General features: G+C 35.9%; 1 protein-coding gene across 19 annotated transcripts in view; it reads left to right on the top strand.

The window, feature by feature from the left end:
• TRDN (triadin) overlaps positions 1 to 13,541 on the top strand; it is a 361,517-nt gene that overhangs the window by 265,716 nt on the left and 82,260 nt on the right. For 14 of the 19 annotated variants that reach the window (XM_077902099.1, XM_077902108.1, XM_077902007.1 and 11 more), the window contains 2 exons: positions 2,315 to 2,365; positions 7,877 to 7,927. In XM_077902099.1, the coding sequence (XP_077758225.1) occupies positions 2,315 to 2,365; positions 7,877 to 7,927 (102 nt within the window). The remainder of the gene's footprint in view (positions 1 to 2,314; positions 2,366 to 7,876; positions 7,928 to 13,541) is intronic. The other 5 variants (XM_077902138.1, XM_077902131.1, XM_077902124.1 and 2 more) reach the window with 1 other exon arrangement.

The raw sequence follows: 13,541 nt of genomic DNA, 5'->3' as shown, positions 1-13,541 counted from the left end.
ATTTTCTATTTGTTTACCTTAATTAGATATATTCAGGCCCTTAAGTATAAAAATTCCAGGCCTAGGGTGCCTGGGTTGCTCAGTCAGTTAAGGATCTAACAAAATCTTATTTTCTGCTCAGGTCATGATCTCAGGGTTGTGAGATCAGGCTCTGTGCTTGGCATGGAGTCTGCTTGACAATCTCTCTCCCTTGCCCTCTGCTCCCCCCACTTGTGCTCTCTCTCTCTTATAAATAAATAAATCTTAAAAAAAAAATCCTGGCCTTATTGAAATCAAATATGTTTCTCTTAAAACGAATATTTTAAAAAAAAACGAATATTTTTTATCTAGTAAATTATTTAAAACTTGACTTGCATTGCTATTTTGATCACTGTGTGATTTTAAAACATCTGGCAATAACTAATAAACATTTAAAAGGTTAAGTTTATTACTACCAACATGTGAATGATGTTTCAATATAGACAAATTATATAAGACTGGATTGGAAATATACAAATAACACCTATCAGTCTTTTAACATTTTTAAAAATGTGCATGTATTATTAAGAACATAGTTTTTTATATTCTGGTTTATTTTGCCTTTGTATACTTAGTTTATTCACTAAGTTAAGTCAGTATGTGTGAACAAAGTAAATAAAATTTGAGGCATTCAAAATTCATGTTACTCGTTGCATTGTTAGTTTCCATTTATAAATGAGACTGCAGGTTGCTTTGCTTCTGCAGCACTTTCATATAATCTGCATTTCACCTGTATTTCCAACTATTTGCTAGACCTTTCCTTTTGGGGTATCTTGATGACACATGAAAAGTAATGCATTCAAAACAAAGATGATACCTTTCTCCAAAAACTCCTATTTCTTACACTTCATATCTCAGTAGATGGCAGATTGGCCCTCTGTAAAACATGTACAAACCTCAGAAGCTATCCTCAGCATTTTTAAAATCTGTTGTACCTATTACATGCAGTTATGCTGTTAAATTGATGTTTACTGACCAATGAGATTCTACTCAACTTAGGAGCCTAAACCCAAGTGGCGTCTTCTCAGTGAAAACTTTCCCAATTATAAAATGGAGCTATTAATCATTTCTCTGTTGTCTATAGAACTCCACTGGAGATCTTATCCCATGCTGCAATATCCTGTTGTTTATTTTAGCCGATGGATTCAAATGCTGTTTCTGTGTGCAGACCACTCCGAAACACAGTGGTATATTTTACACAGCCAATTTTACTGTGCTCAGGATTTAGAGGGTCAGGTATTTAGGAGGGATCAACTAGGCAGTTCTTACTTGGGTACCTCATGTGACTGCAGTCAAATATCGGCTTAGGCTGTAGTCATCTAATGCAATCATCTCCTGGACGTCTGAGATGTCTCGCTCACTTAGATGGCAGGCAGCTGTTGGCTGGAGGCTCAGCTGGAGCTATTGACTGAGCTGCCCCCATGTAGCTTTTCTAGCATGGTGGTATTAGCTGGAGTCCTTCAGGGAGGGCCGTCAGCTTCTTCAGAGCTGTTGTCCCTGGAGAAGCAGGTAGGAATTGTATGGCTCTGATTAGTGCAGGAAGTCACACAGCATAGCTTCCATTGCATTCTGTTGGTTACAGGGGACTCACATAGCCATATTCACAGATGACCAGCTCAAGCCTCCCCATTCTCTCTTCTGTCCTTCTTAAATGTGTCTTTCTCTCTATTTCATCTACGTCTCTCTGAATCCTTTCCATTTTCAAGGTCTGCCTCAGTACCACCTGCCAAAGCCTTTCCTGATTCCACCATTCAGCCAGAGCCTTTGTGGTTGGGTTCAGGGAGATATCAGTTCAAATCTCAGGTCTCCTGTCTGAGCCAATGACCTTGGAAAAGTTATTTAATCTCTTTCTGTGAGAAGCAGAAATAATAACAGGATCTACGTACTTTACAAGGTTGTCATGCACGTTGAATGGCCAAACAGTAGAGAACATTCCCTATGGCATATAGTGAATAGACAATGTTAGCTACCATTGTTGTATCTTCTTTCCTCAAAGCCCATAGCAATTTATTTGTACCTTTTGTGTATCTATCATAGTCTTTCAATTGTGATAATGGTTTTTGGGCTTATTTTGTATCTTTTGCATAGTTAGTTAACGTTTTATAGGCAACTTATATGCACGCATAGACATGTCTGTTTTAAATATCAATGCAGAGCCCTTCTGGGTCTTTAGGCCTCAGGGGAAAAAAAAAAAGAAGAACATGAAGAAACTTGCAGGGTTTTTTTTTGGGGGGGGGTTGCTATTTTTTTCTCTGTGTTTCCTTGTAACCTTTTCTCCCCATGATTCCTCTTGCAGAAATTAGAAAAGAAAAGTCCGGGAAGACTTCTACAGCTTCGAAGGACAAAGGTAATAGAGTCAACTTCACATAACACTAGAAATTTATTAGCAAAACTATCTGAAAGAGTCCGTGGTACTTCGGATCCTCTCCCTTGCACGTGTGTGAGCCCAAGCTGCACAGGTCACACTCATATATTTGACAACTTGTAGTTATTGACTTGTCCCTCAAACACTGTCTTCCAGTTCACTGTGATTGAAAAAGTGCTCTGAATACAATTTCCAAAAGAACGAGAATGGATTTTCCTTAAAGAATGAAAAGAGTAAAAAACAAGCAAACAGAAGGGAGGTAAAGACTGTGGAAAGAACTTGGCTCCATGCGCTCTGATTCTTTCTTTTCTATCCATTCATAAAATATATATTTAGTGCAGAATCCTTCTAAGCACTTGCTAATCTCTGGAGAAATAAAGATGGCCAAGCCAGTAATAGGGAGGAAGACTCCGGAACTGGAGGGCTGAACTGTTGTTTTCAAAGACTTGGTGGAATTTGGTCTGCTTGAGGCTTGTCAGGATTTTTGTTGCAGTGAAAGAGCATGACATTTATTTAAGTTTTGTGAACTCAGTCTTTGGAATGAACTGACTCTCCTTTCTGTCCATCTAAATCCCAGGCTTCTTTCTAAGACTAATGTGCACGTAAATCATCAAGCCTTTTCAATCTACTTCAACTTTCACTGAACCTCTTGCCTGAATTCACAAACTTATGTATTTATAATTTAATATATATATACATATTATAAACACACACATATATGTTTTGAATTAATTAGTGGAAATGCCACCCATTTAAGCGTCAAGAGCTAATGTTATTCACGTTAATTTTTTATGTGGACTGATAAGTACCACATCCGGTAATTACTTTTTGTGCATCTAATGTACAGTAATCAGAACATGTACTCACCAGACACTGGGAGCCCAAGAAAGGCACGGTCTATGCCCTCATGGAATTTAGAGTGCCAATTACATAATTAATTAAAATGATAAGACTTATAGAAGAGATATACAGGTGCTGCAAGAGACTGTAATCGGGGATTCTAATCGAGTCTGGGAAATCAGAGGAGGCTTTCCTGAAGAAATGATCTTTAAAGTCAAGTAAGAAGGATGAGGAATTAGTCAGGTGCAAACGTACAAATTGTTTGAGAGAAGTACTGAAGCAGGGCATCTGTACTTTGCCAGGCACGTTAGTACCTACTTTATACATTTTGCTTAGCAAGTTGTGCTTGAGATCTCAATTGTTTTATAAATGAGGACTCTGAAGCATAGACAGATAATGTCAGCTGCTCAGTCTCCCATTGTGGCTAAGACGTGAAGGCAAGAATCAAAGTCAAGTCTTTTAGACACTGAAGTTCATCTTTTCATTTTAACACAGATACTGCTTGCTCCTTAAAATAGGGTTCTTGTATTTGTATTCCTCAAAGCAACTTTTTTTTTCCCTCAAAGCAACTTTGCTTTGAGTCTAGAGCTCATTACCTGGGCTTGAAAAATCTATTTGACACAGATACACGGGCACTACAATACAGAAAAATAGTCTTAGCCCTTTTGCTATTGGGTGGGTCTCCCCTTAATTTCCACAGAGGAATTTAGTCTATTCTTTCCCCAGTTGATTATCTGTACTTTGAGAGAGACTTCTCATTCTCCCCTCTTGTTTTATCTGACAGTTAGCAAGAACATTGTCCTTGATTGTGTGAGAACTAAAGATGTCATTGAAAGATACTACTGGGAAGATCCAAGTACATGAATGGCTATTTATATACACACATATGTATATGATTTGCAAACCATAATTTGCACAAGGTAAACCTCCCATCCTTCTTCTAAAGTATGAGATAACATTTATTTTGGTCCATAATTATGCCATAGGAATATTTGGACCATATGTTACTGTTCACAATAAAAGCAGCTCAAAAGAACGATTGGAGCTTACCTCCAAAGCTACCTTTGATGAATTGATGATTATCAAAAATAAGCTACTACTTAAAGATTCACTTGTGCCAAAGCTTAAACTAGTTGGAAATGGTAGTTGTAAAAATCTGTTTTGGAAAATATTATCTGGGAGATTTAAATACACACCATCCACTGAGTAGACTCCTATTTTTTTGTTGTTATTGTTATTAATGCACAATTGCGGGCAATTCTCTAGTGAACACTTTTTCCTCAATGTTAAATGATGCACTATTTGCAAGATGTTTCTACAGTCACTAGAAACTCACGTATATAAAGGTTCATTGCATATGATTATTGATTTAGAACTATTTCAAACGCACCTGCTTTCTTGTTCAACTGAGTTAATGCCCTCAAACTTCTTTGTTATACATAAGTTGGATATTATTTTAGAAGAATTTTATTGCCATCTTTCCTTTTTTCTCTGAATATAATTTATCATTCCAAAAAGAATCACAGAAAAAATTGGCAGTGTTACCTGTGAGGTGTCAGGGACATTAAAAATCTCTGCAATATTATTTTTGGAGAGGTTCCTTGAAATCTGCTGTCGACCTGTGGCAGAATCAGAATGAAGTAATTCCACTTGCTAAAAGCCACTTGTCGCATCGGAGTCACTGTATTTCGCGAGTTATTTCTATTAAGCAGCTAGAAGGTTACCTGCCTTTGCCATCCTCTCACCAATTCCACTTGCACGTACACGTTAGAACCCACCACTGAAGCAGTGCTGCAACTCATAAACCCAGGATTATCACGCAGAAACCATCTGGGGCCACGTTTATTGGGAATGTGACAACCATGAGTATATTAGGCATTTAGAGAAACAGGCTGTGTCTTTATTTAAGAAGATATAGAGAGGTCTAGCGATGATTGTTCCAAAGGCAAAGAGCTGAGGAAAGACACGTCTTGCTAGCTTTGGCTACTGGTTCAGCTATTGACTTCCCTCTGCCAGTGGACTCACCTAAGTCCTCCCCCCCACCCCACAAGAGCACAGCCCTGCTTGTGTGGTCACCCAGGAATGCTCAGTCCCATTAGCCACCCCTGTTATTGGTTGTACCCCTTGCGGCAGCCACCCTATCTTATTGCCACTTGTTCTAACAGCTGGTCTGATTTATCTGAGGATGTGAGATTCACCCGTGGACTGAGGTCCTATAGACTGAACCCAAACAAGGCAACAAAGAGATTAATTAATTTCTCCTCTTCTGAGAATGTGACAGTAGCACCCTTAGGTTCCTCTGGTATTGGAGTAATATGATGGACATTAGAAGTATCTTCTAGTTTTGTGACCCAGGCCTGTGAATGTTTGGATCTAATGCCAGAGGATTCTCAGCAGTTTGTCTTTCCTTATATTCTGATGCTCAGGACCATGCATCTGATGATCCCCCCAATTTTTGTCTTCAACATGCTTTTTCTTGGCCATTCCCACCTGGTCAAACAAAAGCTAGAGATAAGGATGAGGTAAGTTGTCTGAGGACTTGGAAACGGACCCCCAGTGATTTATACTTCATCGTGGATGCTCACCCTAACTTTTACTGCCTTTGTATAAGGACCAGGGTAGGGGGATTAAAATCCTGGAACCATCTTCCTATTCCTTTGTGATTCTTTTCTCCTTCATAACCTCTTTGCTCAGATTATTTTGAGAGTTCTAATTTCTATCTGAGCACCTTTAAATACATTCTAGATCCTGGTAATCAGGATTCATAAGCCTTCCTGTAGGCTTTTGCACAAACTCAACGAAACCACGATATTTGTAAAAACACAAAGAAGCGTTTGCCGATGCTTTATTCTTGACAACACAGATGAGTTAAAAATACCTTAATAGCTGACTGAAGCCAGCAATAGGCCTACCCTTCCTAATATAGAAGTACAGAATTTCCATATAACATTCTCCACAGATTTAGTCAGAGTTGATACCCCGCTGGTCCAGCCTGCACTTCCTAAATCCGATCAGAACCCCTTGAAGTCAAAAAGGACATTGAGAGAAAGCGAGCTCCAGGAAAGTCAGGGCAGGAGATGATCCAGCCTGGAAGCTGAAGGAAACTTCCCATTATCGAGCTTGGAAATAAAAATCATTTTTATTTTCTGAGAGCTTTCTTCATGTCTAAGGTCATGAGTTTATGATTTTCAAATACATTATAAAATTACATCCGTTACTCTGCCTCTCCCTTCTTTCTCCACCAGTCTCAAAGCCGTCTTGTAGGGTCCTCTCCTTCGGCCTTACATTTCATAGCTACTTTAATCCCACACAAACATATATACTTACCCAGTGAAACCAACGTGCTGTAATCTTGAATTCTCAAGTTCTAGACATGCACTCTCCCACCCCACTAGGACTCTGTCCCCACCATCACTTCTCATTTCACAATACATTAATTTTTTTGGTTTAGCCAGGAAATGCAAAAGCAGTAAATTATCCCCATTAGCTTGAAAAAGTTAATGAAGCTTCTCCGTCTGTTTATTCAATCCATGGCTCTTGATTTCAGATGCTGAAATATAGGAAAAAAAAAAAAAAGACCCTACTTATACTTAGCACGTTAAATGGCAACACAGACTTTTCCTTACCACCAAAGCCATTTAAAAATATTCTGCATGCATAAGGATATTTAGGGCCGTAGCTTATCTACCAAGAAAATCTTGCTCTGAGGGACACAGCCTTTTCACTAGAACTCCTGTCTCCATTCTTGACACTATTCAAAGTCACTTGGACTCAATTCTGAGTGGTTGCTCAAATGGGATAGCAATTTATGAGTGCCACCATCATTTTCTTCATTCCCACCCCAAACCAGAGGTGGAATAGAACAAGGAAGGATAGATTTTTTTTTCTTGTTTCTTTCCTTCTCACTGCATTAAAAGCTGTTTTTGCCAGCAAAATGAATACTGAGATATAATGTTACAGGGGAGGCAAAAAACTGGTTTATCTTTTATACAGGCTGTTGAGGAAGCATGATGTTCTTCAAGACATCACCCATATATATATGTCTAGAACCCATGATATAATTAGGATCAGTTTGTATTTGAACCTGGTGGAATGAATGAAGTTTAATTTTGTTTTAACTAAGGGCGACATTTTTAAGATGTTGGGAGTTTATAGATAAAATTGTCTCTTCTATTTTATTTCAGGCTTATTCTTGAAATTTGTTTGACTCGAGACTAAAGTACCACTTTACCATGACAGATGCAGGGATTTCCATTTGTCTATTAAAAAAAAAAAATCACATAGCCTGAAAGAAATAAACTAAGCTAATGCTGATTATACCATTTGGGGAGACTTCTAGAAGCTACATGTTTTAAAAAATTACAGCTAAAATAAGTTCGTATCGCTCCAAAAGCCCATTCTCTTAAATGAACAAATAGATTGTAATTCATTCAATGATTTACATTTATTTTAAATAAAAATGATCAGAGGATGGCTTGTTGTACTCTATACTGTTGTTTCCTTATCTCTGTATGATTAAAATTATTTTTGAAAGAAAACATCATATAATTTCCACCCAGGTTCAACTTACTGATAGCTCACCGACTCCATTATATATGTGTTCTCAAATCCTTTTATCTTGGCTTCAAATAAATGCTCAATGTTTTTTTCCAGAGCCTATTAAGGGAAAAGAAGTGAAAGTTCCAGGTTCCCTAAAGGAAAAAGGTAATATTGTATAATGAAATGTGAAAACACATTGATCTGCCTATTGCATATTCAGTTATTTGCAACAAAGTAATATATTACTTATTTTTCAGGCTTTTAAAACTGTGACTTTCATATGCCCTTGTATATTTTTGAGCAAAGGAAAAAGGACTATTTTCTATCATAAAATTCTATGTTGGACTATGAAACAACGAAGCCAAGAGGAGCTATGTCAGAAACACCATGAAGGCTTTTTAAAATGCATATGTTATTCTGATTCCACAAGCCTGTAGTGGAAAATCTGCATAGCTGCATTTTATAAATATCCCAAGGTGAATCTTAGAAGGAATAGCTATGGAAACCGAAGATTTAAGATAAAAATAGTTAAACTTTCTCAGTGATAGCTTGCCATTCTGTTATTCGGATATAATAAAACTCTAAACATATTTTATAGCTAGGAGGAACTTAGAGATAAACTATAGTCCAATACCCTCATCTTATAGATAAACAAGACTGGAATAGTCAAGAAGCCTTTCAGTCATCGTAATTTGCAACAGAGCCAGCATTAGAAATCTGATCTCCTAAATCAAGCACTGTAATAATGTATCATAGTGCACCTCCAGCCTTCTCATTATACGAGGCCCAAAGTAATGTGGATTCTGATACGCTGTATACCAAGCTATGTCCCCTAAAACAAAAGTAAATATGCAAAGTCCAGTGGAATATAATTAGTTTTCTAGTTAATGCCAGTACATCCTATGGGCATGGTATCATACTCAGGATTATCTAATATTCCTTGTTTGGTTGGTTTTTTAAAAAGATTTTATTTATTTAATCATGAAAGACACACACGCACAGAGAGGCAGAGACACAGGCAGAGAGAGAATCAGGCTCCATGCAGGGAGCCCGATGTGGAACTCATCCCAGGTCTCCAGGATCACGCTCTGAGCCAAAGGCAGATGCTCAACCGCTGAGCCACCCTGGCATCCCTAACATTCCTTGTTGTTAAGACAAACATAAGTGAACCAGTGAAACCATGAAATATGCCTACTATGTTGAATATAAGAAATAGAACCTGTTTCTTCTACATTTACCTGTGGAGAAGATCTGCAGGAACTATTGACCAATTAATGCACAGGGACTTAGTGGTAAAAAGTCCCAACTCTTATTGAAAAGAAAGAGACTTTTGGTGAACTTGTAAGACATGTGGTAGAGCTGGGAGAGTTATGGGAAAGTCAGCAAAGGGGAAAGCTGACAGAGGAATCATTCAGAGAAATGAAGGGCACATGGAGAGTCCTCATTAGTCAGTGTAGCAATGTATAAAAAACATACCCTTAAGTCATATTTTTCTAAGTTTGCAATTAATTTTAAATTAAACAAAATTGCTGTTTAATGAAACACAAGAGCACAACATGATTTTTTTTTCTCAGCCCATAGGCATACTTGATTTTTTATAAAAGTATTTTAGAGCAACATGGCTTCAAGCCTATTATTAAATTTATGTTTCACCTTAGAAATGTATTATCATATCTAAAGCTTTATCATCACTTATGATAGTAGTTCTTTTGATGCTATATACAACTTTTATGCTATTCTGGTGTGATATGTAAATTAGAATATCTTGCACTGCAAGAGAATGCTTACATGTAATGTTAAATGTCCAGGAGATAGCAAAGGGTTCCAGCATTGTATTATTTAAAAAATGGATTAATTTTGAATGACCTTCCTATAAATTTACCTAAACACTAACTTATATCAAAGAAACTCTAGGTTTCTTTGGCATGATCTGATTGTGATTAGAATGGATGTTTACATCACAATCTAAATTGAAATGATTTGATGCCATCGAGTAATGTAATCATTTAATAACGCTATTCTTATTCCTTTGCCAATCTAAAACAGAAATATTTTTAAAAATGAGGAACAGACAAGCATATTACAAATTTGCACATATTTTATTAAGGAAGTTAAGTTCAAAAAAAATTTCCCCTAGACGAAATGCATGTGGAATATACACATATGAATGAAAAATAATTCAAGTTTCCACCTAAATCATTTAATGAGCATTTTAATCTTTGACCCCTGGACATATCTACTTTAGAGTTTCCTTTCTACTTTCCCCTCATTCCAGGTATCCCTTTTTTATCATCCTGTACCATTTAGTCAGTGTAGCACTAGCCAGTTCATGTCACAGATAATGATGGTGGAAAGAAAAAATTTTAGAAAACATACCTTTTTTCAACATTTTACTTTTATGTCATGGATGCTGAATTTTTGTTATTGTATCATTTTTTTACTAATTTTTAATGACAAGTATGTATAATCAAGGGAGAGTTTGCATAAAAAGTCAATTAAATCACCAGAATTATTATTTCATTTTATTGAAGTATAATGACACACAATATCTTATCTTAACTATTTCCACATATACATCATGGTGATTCAATATTTTTATACATTATGAAATGACCCCTGATAAGTCTAATTACTATCCGTCTGTATACAAAGTTATTACAATATCATTGACCATATCCCCTATATCGTACACTACATCCCCATGACTTATTTTATAACAGGAAGTTTGTACCTCTTAATTCTCTTCACCTATTTTGCCCAGACCCTAACCCTTTTCCTCACATCTGGTAATCAATGATTTGTTTCCTATATCTATGAGACAGTTTCTGTCTTGTTTTGTTCATTTTGTTTTTGAGATTCCATGTATAAGTGAACTTGTATGGTATTTGTCCTTCTCTGACAAATGCTACCTCACTTAGCATAATACCTTGTAGGTTCATCTATGTTGTGATAAATGGCAAGATTTCATTATTTTTTATGGATGAGTAACATTCCATTCTGTATATATGGTTAGAGTAGAATTTAAGACAAAAAGAGAATAAATCTGAACAGAAAAGATAAACTTCACAAAAGCATAAAGAACCATATTATACTTTTGAAATCTACAGATTAATAAAAATAGAGCAAAGATACCTGATATGTCAAACTTGTCAACTTTTATTTGTTTTAAAAACAGCTAAACAATTAGCTATTAATTGAACAATTAAACAATTAGCCTTTAATTAAACAAACAAACAACCAGAAAATAATTTCATAATCACTGAAACATATGGGTAAGATTTGTGATTTTTAATCAGGACTGACTAATGTAATTTATTTCCATGCTATAGTAGAAGTTAAATAATTGAGAGAAAAACAATAGCTGGAATATATCTCAACTACATGAAGTTTTTTTAACAGGATATTTATATACGCTCCATTTTAGTACTAAGGTGATATATATATATATAAAGAATAATTTTGGGTAATCTTGGAAGATTATTGTAGTCAGAATTTAATATCATGGACTGATTATTTTATTTTTAAAGCTTTATTTATTTATTTATTTATTTTAGAGAGAAAGCACGTGCATGAGGAGGGCCAAAGGGACAGAGGATGAGGGAAAGTCTTAGCAGACCCTGTGCTGAGTGCAGAGCTTGATGTGGGGCTCAATCTTACGACACTGAAATCATGACCTGAGCTGAAAACAAGAGTAGGATGCTTAACCCACTGCACCACCAAACAGGCAGCCCAACTTGATAATATATTAAAAGGTACTAATACAATTCAAAATTACTTTGACATATTGGAAGCTAGGTTCAATAGACATGAATGTAAGGAATTCACTTTGGGATGAAATAGAATTGTATAGATTTAACAGAAAAACACTACACAAAAGCAGCATATAAGAATTTTGCCTTAAAACCCTTAAGTGAATACAAGTAAAAAATTCAGCACTAGAATTTGAAAATATGAATTATATTTCTCATAGAGACAGTAATAGCTCACATTGCCATTACTCTTTACTCTTTATTTTGAATGATTTTGACCCGCATGGCCTTGTATGGTGCACAGTTTAAAATACTGTTCCCATTTTAAAAGTGTAAAAAAAATATATTTTACAAGTTTATAGACTTCACAAGCATTTTAGTAGATATTTCCTGCTAAAATAACCAAGACAAAAATCTTCACACTTTCTGTTTGCTCATCCACCCTTCTGTGTTTTTAATTTTCTGATTTTTCTCCACACTTTCAATATCTCCTCTTAGGCTTTTTTCACAAAGTGTGAAGTGATGTCCTTATTTCAGAATATCATATTTGATTGCAAATATTCTTCATTGCACATGACTCTTTTTATGTTTTTGTTTTGTTTTAAAGATTTTTTTATTCATGAAAGACACAGAGAGAGAGGCAGAGACATAGGCAGAGGGAGAAGCAGGCTCCCCATGGGGAGCCCAATGCAGGACTTGATCCCAAAACCCCGGGGTCATGATCTGAGCCACCCAGGTGCCCTAGACTCTTTTTTTGTAATATGATAGGTGCTTGGAGGGGTGACTTCATGCTTTCTTTATGGAAGCTTCATAGTTACAAAGAATGACCACCAGGATATTAGAATTCCTGTGAATCTATTTTTGGAAGAACATAAAGTATTTTGTTCAAGCACAGCCCAGTGGAAGAACTGGTACATAGCAGTTGTGTTAAATTCCATTTAGCCCTTTAGAAGAACTACACCAGATGAAATAGCTGGTCTGAGGACATCTGTGTTTGAGGCTTCCCATTTCCCATTAACCTTTCCATTAGGATTCTGATTTTGTGTCCAGCTGATTGGTTGTATATATTCAATCCAAACAAAGCAAACACTAAGTACAATCTTAGTTTATATCAGACAAAGTCAGAAAGTTTTAGCTTGTCCATCCATCCATCTCTTTCATTTCAGCTGCCATATAATATGACATAATTTAATATGACATCATAAAAATAGCTAAAAACAAATTTTTTGCATACTTATATTTTTAGAGTAGGAATTAATCATTTTCAATTTCATATTTGCATGAAAAAATACACTTTCAGCTACTTCTGCCCTATAGAATTTGAAGAGTAGCTTCATATGACATTAAAGATAAGTGTCAAGGGTGCCTGGGTGGCTCAGTCGGTTGAGCATCTAACTTCAGCTCAGGTCATGATTTCAGGGTCCTGGGATCGATCGAGCCCAATGTCAGACTCCCTGCTCAGCAGGGCATCTGCTTCTCCTTCTGCCCCTCCCCCTGCTTGTACTCTCCCTCCCAATCTCTCTCTCTCTCTCAAATAGTTTTTAAAAAAAAAACAGGTAAGTGTCAATCATTTAATTTGTCATAAAAATGTAAAAGCTTTTCTGGCTTCTAAAATTGTTTAAGCATCCAATCATAGTCAAAAATCAAGTGGCCAGCTACTTAAATTTTTCTAAATTTTTGCCTATAAAATTAAGACAAACACAATTTTGCTGTCATAACTCTGATTCTTTTCTTGAAGAAGCTTATAGATTATATTAAACAAACTCATAAGTGGGATTATATACAATAATATATTTAGAATAATAAATAAAAGGTTACAGTTATAGCATTTAGAAAGCTTTACTGTAAGAAATGCATATTTTATCATTTATATTAATCAAAATAAGATTTCTTCAGCAAATAGCAAAGCAGACCAAATAAAGAGCTTTATGGTCAATAATCTGTAAATAATTTTATTCTCTCACAACTTTTATTGAGTCATATAAATCACTATGGAACCAAGAATGTCTTGAGAAATTTTCCAAGTCAGC

Source organism: Canis aureus, chromosome 1 (assembly GCF_053574225.1).
Source record: "Canis aureus isolate CA01 chromosome 1, VMU_Caureus_v.1.0, whole genome shotgun sequence".
NCBI classification, from domain to species: Eukaryota; Metazoa; Chordata; class Mammalia; order Carnivora; family Canidae; genus Canis; species Canis aureus.
Note: the sequence above shows the minus strand (reverse complement) of the source record. Positions and strands in the feature narration are given on the sequence as shown.